The 8,799-nt window shown below is 39.5% G+C and overlaps 1 protein-coding gene across 1 annotated transcript in view; it reads right to left on the minus strand.

Moving 5' to 3' along the window:
• Positions 1-8,791, minus strand: part of TMEM135 (transmembrane protein 135) — a 216,879-nt gene extending 208,088 nt beyond the window's left edge. Inside the window, exon 1 of the mRNA XM_006755866.2 lies at positions 8,585-8,791. Within this exon, the coding sequence (XP_006755929.1) occupies positions 8,585-8,725 (141 nt within the window). The 5' untranslated portion in view covers positions 8,726-8,791. The remainder of the gene's footprint in view (positions 1-8,584) is intronic.
• Between the last annotated feature and the right edge of the window lie 8 nt (positions 8,792-8,799).

Consider the following 8,799-nt stretch of genomic DNA (forward strand, 5'->3'; position numbering starts at 1 on the left):
TGAGCCAAACCGGTTTTGGCAATAAAATATATTTTTTAAAAAAAGGGATTTTTTCTCTAGTCATTCACTCCTTAGAAATTTTCATGTGCTTTTTTGACAACTTGTTGTCCAATTTAAGATATTCCTCAGAAATCAAGAGCTCTACCCTAAATAACAAAACAGATTACCAAAAAAAAACATAAGTAGTGTGATTATGTCTATTAGAAGTGAACATGCAAAAGGGAAAATGGTCTGAAATGCAATCAAACAAGCAACGGCCAGATTGCATAAGGCTCTCATTTTACTGAGGTAAAGGTTTTTCCATTTTATTGAGATGGAAAGACACTTGAGAGTTCTGTGCAGAAGAATAACAAGAGCTGATTTATATTTTTAAAGGATATGAGACAGGTATACTACTCCCATTTTATCGATGGGAATACTGACATTCCCATATGTTAAGAACCTTGCTCAAGGTTACAACGTTAATAAGTGGCAGGACCTAGATTCAAGTCCATGTTCTTCCCACCTCTTAACAATACCTCCCAAGACTCCCTGCTCAAGACAGCTCAGAAAGGCTCTCTTCTCAACTTCGTATCTAACTGCTGCTCTCTTCCTTTCTTCCTCCTCTACTCCACACTGAGCATTCCTCGGTTGTCTTCCCTTTCTAAACATTCAGTTGACCTATGGAAGGACCTGACCTCTCTTCCTTACTGACCTACCAGAGCTTCAACTTTATTAGGATATCTAAACCTAAATTCTAGCCCCACCTTCTCTCTAGAAGGGCAGCTCTGAGTTTCTCAATGCCTCCTGGTCATTCTCCACTCATATACTGCACTAGTAGATAAAACTCAACAGGCCCCCAAGCAATCAACATATTTCACTGAAAATATGTGCCTTTTCCCAAGGCACTACCTTCCACCATCCTAACAACAAGGCTTAAAATCTCCTAGCTTCATTTGACTCTTCCCCTACTTTACATTTGAGCCACTAAATCTCACAGATCTATATACCACTGCCACATTAACTTTATGAAACAACTTCAAGCATACTACCCCCTGTTGGCAACCTTTATTGACTGCCTACTACATCAAGTAAAGCCTAAATTTCATCTGCCATTCCTCAAAGCATACCATGTTTTATTCTACCTGAACGTCTTTGCTCAAGCCACTCCACCACCATTTCTACGTTTCCAAATTCTACTTTTCCTTCAAGGTTCGGTATGAAACTGCCACCTCTCCCATTAAGTTTCCCTTTATCTCTCAGTCAAATGTGATCTTCTACCTATGATCTCTCAAACCATTTTATCCATAGCAAAGAGTATTTAACTCGTGACTTTTTATGACAGGATAATACATGCTTAATCTTCCCACCTAGACTATAAACTCTCAACAAAAGAAGTATGTCCGGTGCATTTTCCTTTTTGCTTTTTCCTAATTAATTCTCACCCAAGGATATTTTTCCATTTATTTTTACAGAGAGTGGGAGAGAGAGGGATAGACAGTGAGAAGTACTGATGTGAGAGAAACACAACGATTGGTTGCCTCCTGCACGAGCTCCGACCAGGGCCTGGGCTGGAGAGGAGCCTGCAACCGAGGTACATGCCCTTGACCAGAATCGAACTGGGGACCCTTCGGTCTGTAGGCCAACACTATGTCCACTAAGCCAAACCAGTGAGGGCTCTGGTGCCTGTAGCCAACACTATATCCACTAAGCCAAACCAGTGAGGGCTCTGGTGCATTTTCTTATTCTCCACCATACAACACAGCACATAGGTGCTATACACAGTACCTTGAAAATAGCAGACTCATTAAATAACTGGTAATTGAATAGGAAACAAATATTCCAATACTAATAGTACAGGTTCAGCTATTACTAAACCTAATCATCAAATCTTAGTCCTCCTCCATTAGTGTATATTTTTTCCATCAATATTTATCAGCAGATAATCAAAACTATGTCTTAAAGAGTCAAAAATTCATGACAAATATAATTTTCTAAATAGTAAATAAGAGGTTTGGTTATCAAAATAATCTGTATCACAGTGAGTCAACTAGAGAGTTGGGTACAAAGACAACCTGATGGAAAATCTGTTAGAACAGGGAGTACCAGTGTGAACTTGGCTCCCTCATTCCTCCAGGTGGGTTTCTCTCTCTACCAAAATGTATTATTTTATTGAAGAGGATAAACTGTCCCAGACAGAGGAGCACTCCTTTTGATTTGAAGAGAATTTTCTAATGAGCAGGCAAAAGGAAATAATGTTGGCACTGAAAAATACTTAAGAATTTGAAGGCTTTTTAATTTTTTTTTAATCAACCAAATATCTGTTTTTGGGGGGGAGAGGGTAAGTGATAAACCAAAGGACTTGTATGCATGCATATAAGCATAACCAATGGACACAGACAGTAGGGGGGTGAGGGCCTGTGCTGAGGGGGAGGGGGGACAGGGTGGGGAGCGAGAGTGGGCAGGAGAGGTCCAAGTGGGAAAAGAAGACATATGTAATACTTTCAACAATAAACAATTTTTAAAAAATTAAAAATAAAGTAAGCTGGGGAAAAAAAATCTACTAACTCAGAAATATGAACAGTAATGAATCATAATTATTGAAATCCTATATTCCAATGTTAATTAATGTTTTTTCCTGATCTATGATAACTAAAGGGTCAAACAAAAGTAAGCCAGGTTGGGCCAACTATATTCAAAGATAGTTGCTACAGAAATAGGTTGAGAAAGTGTTTAGTGCAATAGTAAATCTTCAACTTCCAACTGTGAATGATGTACTCGAACTGTTCTTTGCACTCAAGATCAGCCAAAGAATAACAAACAAGTCACATATAAAAACAAGTTCAGGCCCCAGTGACTGAGCTGCAGAGGACTCAGCAACCTCCCGCTTGAGGCCCCCTCGCTTCCTGACGCTCCGTCGCCCCTGCCCACCTTGTCCCCCCGCAGCCTTCCGCAGGCCGTTTCCACCGAGGAAAAGGAATCATATCATATGTCCGCTATCCAGAACCTCCATTCTTTCGACCCCTTTGCTGATGCAAGTAGGTTGATGACCCGCTTCCCGTTGGCACTGAGGCCTGTCCCTTGTCATAAGTTTAAAAACCTCACAGCTTGTATAATGTAACCATTTGGGGTCTGCTTTTAACTTGGACTAGTGTAACTCCTTCATGCAATAAACTTTAAAAAAAAAAAAAAGGTCAGCCCTAGCCTATGTGGCTCACGGCTCAGTGGATAGAGCACTGGCCTGCAGAATTAAGGGTTCCAGGTTCAATTCCGGTCAAGGAATTGTAAAAATGGTTAGATCATTTGTCTGAGATTACCATAGTTGCAGGCTCGATTTCCAGCCCTGGCCCCGGCCCAGTAGGGGTAGAGGCAACCAATCAATGTGTCTCTCTCACCTGGATGTTTCCCTCTCCCTCTGTCTCTCCCCTTTCCTTCCATTCTCTCTAAAAAAAAAAATCAATGGAAAAAGATCTTCCGGTGACGATTAACAACAACAACAACAGCAGCAAAATAAATAGATAGATAGATAGATAGATAGATAGATAGATAGATGCATGCACAAATCTTTTAAAAAATAAATAAATATAAACAAGTTCAACAAACTCAAAATGTCACATTAATGAACAGAAAAATTCAACATTTAATTGCTCATTTAAAAGAAAAAGACCAAATGACTGTTACATCTCCAAAGGAATAACAAATAGTATAATAATCATCATTTACTCATTGAATAGAAAGATAAAAGTGTCCCTCAATTCCACCCCCTAAAGTAGGCTTCAGGCAAAAATCACAAGGGGAATATTTAAAAATTCCATGATTTCCAAAGGTCAAATAATCCAGACAGATATTCTCAGCAGTTGGTATTCCTTAATGATCTTCTCTCTCTCTCTCTCCATATGGCCTACAAAAGTCCTGCTTATTACCAAAATCTAAAAAGTCTCATTGCTGATCTCATTTTCTCTAAAAAAACTGCTAATCCACTGCCTTTAAAAACTCAGTCCATACTATGTGCCAGAAGCACTTTATATATTACTAGAAGCCTGATGCACGAAATTCGTGCAAGAGTAGGTCTTCCTTCCCCCCCAGCTGCCAGCACTGGCTTCCCCCTCTGGTACCGGGGACTGGGGCTTCCCTCGAAGCCCCGGCTTTGTCCGGACCATCAGGTCTAATTAGCATATTACACTTCTATTATTATAGATAACTCATTAAATCCTCACAAAGATATCTGGAGTGAAAATTTACCTTCCCTCCAATACTACAGACACAGAAACTGAGGCTAAGAATGGTTAGATCATTTGTCTGAGGTTACCCAGCTAGTAAGTAGTAAGCTAGAATTCTAACAGGCAATTTGATCCCAGAATCCAGGATCCTGCCACCTAAGCCATATTGAACTACAGAAATCTGAACAGCCTCTTGAAAGTGTAGTTAGGTTTTAGAAGTTTTGTAGAATTGCCATTTTTCCCATAAAATAAAACTGTGAGAACATTTAAAAAAAACAACACCGTATTCAATATCACTGAACTGATTTCTTCAGTGAATGTTTTTCAAGTCTTTAGCAACTAAAGACTGTCCATAAATCGTTTTTTAATCCTAAAAATTCCAGCTCTTATTTAAGTTTTAATTCAGTCTAGAGATGATTAATTGAACCTCTATAATATAATATAATTGTTAGATTAAAAGGTTCAAAGGAAGTAAATATTAAGAAAACATATTCATATTCTGAAGAAGGGTGTAAACAAACATCTAAAGGTCAATTTTAAAAGCAGAACAAATGTAATAATCTGAACAATGAAGATTTAATTAATAAAAAATAAATAAATAAAAACAAAAGCAGGTTTTTAATTCCTTCCTTCCCAGAAGTGCAGAAGGCTCTACTTCGGAGTTATCTAAAGGTAAATGCCAATATCCTTATCTGGTGGTCCTAAGTTAAGTCACCTAGGAATACCAAAAGTAAGAAAGGCCTTAAAACAACCTGAGATGAGTGAACAAGTTTTCCTTCTTAAAGAAGGCACCTAAGAACTTGAATAGCATAAATGGCAATTGTGTACTCTAAATTTGCCACAAATTACGGAGGGCACTATGTTTTCATTAATTTTAGTGAGAGGCTAGAGTTTAAACACTTTAACAACTGTTTCACATGTGAGTATGTGACAATAACTAACATTCAAGAAACAAAATATAACTTCCTGAGATACATTTTTTGTACATGCATAAAATGTTAGCATATTTTAGAACATATGTAGGACTTTTTTAAAAAAAAAACCTACATGAAATGAATTGATGATGAAGATGGATGTTTTTTACAAATGGTGAAAACACAAAGATTCACTATTAAAAGGATTTAGTGCATCTACATTTCAACGTGGCTTAAGCATTATAAGGTAAATACTAAGAACAGCTGTGGACGCCAACATGCAAAAGAAGCATGAGAGTAGGTGCATTGAATAAAAGAAGAAATATAAAAGGAACAAAAGCAATCAGTTTAGTACAAAACATAAGGTTAATATTTCAAACAAAAAGCCAATGTACAAGACCCATTTTTATAAGCTCCAGAAAACACACAATTAAAATTTTCCCCCTAAATCAGTTTGCCTTCAAAACTTCTATCAATGATGGCAACAGCATCAATGACTTGAAATCCTAGAAGCATAAACCAGTCAGCACACTACCCCTAATATTGTCGGTCTGTAAGTCCTGTTCATTCTTTCTGTGAAATACCTCCTGTCAAATGCCTCTAAGACTGTCCTTCCATTCTCTCTGGTACTACTTTAGAACTGCGGAATATCTCTTTACTCCTGAGCTATTCCTTCATTCACTTGTGTACTACTTCAGACACTTATTAAGCACTCACTGAGGTACTGTGCTAGCACTGAATACAAACCACCATTCTAACAGGAGATAGAGACATTGATTATGTTGAATGCACTATTTTAATAATTCCAACACTTTATTAGGGCCTACTATGTGATAGCTGCTATTCCTACACACTATTACCCCATTTATGTCCTCACAGTAACCCTAAAACATGGTTAGAATAATCTTCTGCAAAAAAAAAAAATGGCCTAATTATTCAAGACCTATTATGAACTAGAAAATATGTGATACAGCCCTAGCTGGTTTGGCTCAGTGAATAGAGCGTCGGCCTGAGGACTGAAGAATACTGGGTTCGATTTAGGTCAAGGGCATGTACCGGCCCTGATGCGGAAGGCAATCAATCCATGTGTCTCTCTCACATCACTGTTTCTCTTTCTGTGCCTCTCCCCCTACCTCCACTCTCTCTAAAAATCAATTGGAAAATATCCTCCAGTAAGGATTAACATATATATATATGATAGATGTGTCTTCAATTCTTACAGAGAAAGTCAAAATAACATGCAAAAAGTCAAACAGCTAGTAACTGATGGAGCAGAGATTCAAATTCACGTCTCTAATCCCTTTTCAAAGGCCACTTCTTCCCCTACCAACTTGTATCTTGACACCTGATGTTACACATGTAATCAGCAACTACCCAGGACTGATAAAGAGCAAAGTGTTGCTATATATGCTCTAAGTAGCCCCAGCCACACATACAAATATATCTAAAATAAAACTGTCTTGAAATAATGTTTATGCTTAGTGCCTGCAATGGACTCTTAATTATTTTCTCTTCTATTTCACTTAAAATAAAATACTGGTCAATTCCAACTAATTTTATTTCACAACCACTTCCGAGTAGCAACCCAAAGTTTGAAATACACAGCTATAAGGGATACAGGCCAAATAAGATGGAGAATTACCCTCAAGAATATTTACTTAAGTTGAAGACATAACAGTAAAACACAAACCTTTCTCCCCAAAACCTTTCCTGCCCCCACCTCAACTGCTGGAATAGAAGAACAGAAATACCTGTTGCTCCCCTGAACTTCCCTATCATAGAAGATACCAATAAATTGTCTAGGGTGTAGATATGACAACAGTCAAACACTCAGCAAACAGTTGTCGAATGAATGAGTCGGGCAGCATAAAAGTATTATGGATTTCCAGAAGAGAAATTACATAGCATAAGCTCTCTCCCCACCTACATCATAACCCTATAAGGGCAGAAACAACCTTTTTGTATTATTGAATATACCAAGAGCTCAAAAATGTTTGTAAGTGTTCTATTAAGAAAAACAATAACAAACAAACACTGAACTACGGACTGACCACATTCATGTGGAAAAGCAGATAAACAGGAATCTTTGCCAAAGAAAATCAAGGGATAAATTTCCAGCTCCAATAACAAGTTTATTATTATTGGCCTCCACGCTCAATCCTTACTATTCAAAGTGTGGCTCTTAGTCTAGCTGCAGCATCTGTATTACCTGGGAATTTGTTAGGCATGCAAAATCCCGGGCCCCACCCAGACCTGCTAAATCAGAACCCCTATTTTAACATGCTTGCCCAGGAGATTCCTAACATGGTCAAGTTTGAAAAGCATCAGTCTATATATGATAAAAATAAAACTGGCTTCTGAAATCTCAGAGATAGTTACCATCTTCTCCTGTGTTATCTCTGTAATAAATAATCAAACTGTTAAAATACTACAAGTATGGCTATGACACATTTCTAGGCACAGTAGAGTATACATTCAAATCATTACTGAATGAGAGGTAAGAATTAACTATCCACTGAATACTGAATGAAACTTTCAGGAAACACAAACAACATGACCTCTGCCTTCTTAGGACACAGACGCTATTGGGCGACAAAATAAAGAGACTGAACTTCAATAACCAAAGTAATAAATCTTTAACACCAAGGACCAGGGCATTAAAAAACAAAAAGGAACCTGGTGAGAGCATTTAAGAACAAACTTCCTTACCACTTCTCAGTGATGCATACACATATTTTCAAATATCCTCCATTAAAAACTCCAAACTCGGATTGCCCTGCATGTAAAGCTCAATAATTAGAGGACCTAGTTGACATAAACTTCACTAACTCTAATCACCTTCACTGACTCTAAGACTAGAAACACCCTTTAAATCACCACGCAAAAAAATCTCAACCAAGTGTCTGCTCTGTGAGCTTGCAAAAAACGTGCAAAAGCCTCAAGCCACAATCCTGCCATTCCAAACTGAGATAAGATCTGTGGTCACATGGACTTGCTGTCAAATATGTCCTTTTAAAAAAAAAAATGAGGATGGGGGAACAGAGGGATTTTATATGAGGAAAGATTGCAGGCCATTTCTCGTCGTCTCGCTGACCTCTCCACCTCCAGGCAGGAGGGAGCAAAAATTACGCAGGTCCCTGTAGTCACAATTTTAAGTGTTCTAAACTTAATCCCAGACTTGGGAGCCCATCCTCTCCCCCCAAAACAGGCATTTAGATGACAGCTCAACCTCTAATTCCCCTCCCCCTTCTCCCCCCCCGGAGTAGGATTTGGGACATCTGCCCCCTTGGGACCTCCCCTACCCCAGTACCCTCCCCCACCCCACCCCCAAAAACAACCAACACTCTGACCCCTCCAAATGAGAAACAGACACAGGGCGAGTCCCCCCCCAGCCTCTCGGGAGCAGGACTGCACCCCCGGCCCACCCCTCCACACTAAACTCGCCCCGGGGGAGGGGCTGCCGGGTCTCACCAAGTACAGAGGGATATAGATCCTCAGGGACTCCTCCAGGGCGCCCCCCGTGATCTGCAGGAAGGAAACCCCGCAGGACGGGTGCCAAGTGTGGCCGATCTCGTAGCAGTTATGAGGGATGGACTTGCTGAGCGCCGCCATGACGAGGAGAAGCGCGGAGGGGACGCCGGGGGTGAGCCGAAGTTGGGAGGGAGGTGGGAAGGAGGACGGGTGGG

Source organism: Myotis davidii, unplaced genomic scaffold, assembly GCF_000327345.1.
Source record: "Myotis davidii unplaced genomic scaffold, ASM32734v1 scaffold430, whole genome shotgun sequence".
In the NCBI taxonomy this organism is placed as follows: Eukaryota; Metazoa; Chordata; class Mammalia; order Chiroptera; family Vespertilionidae; genus Myotis; species Myotis davidii.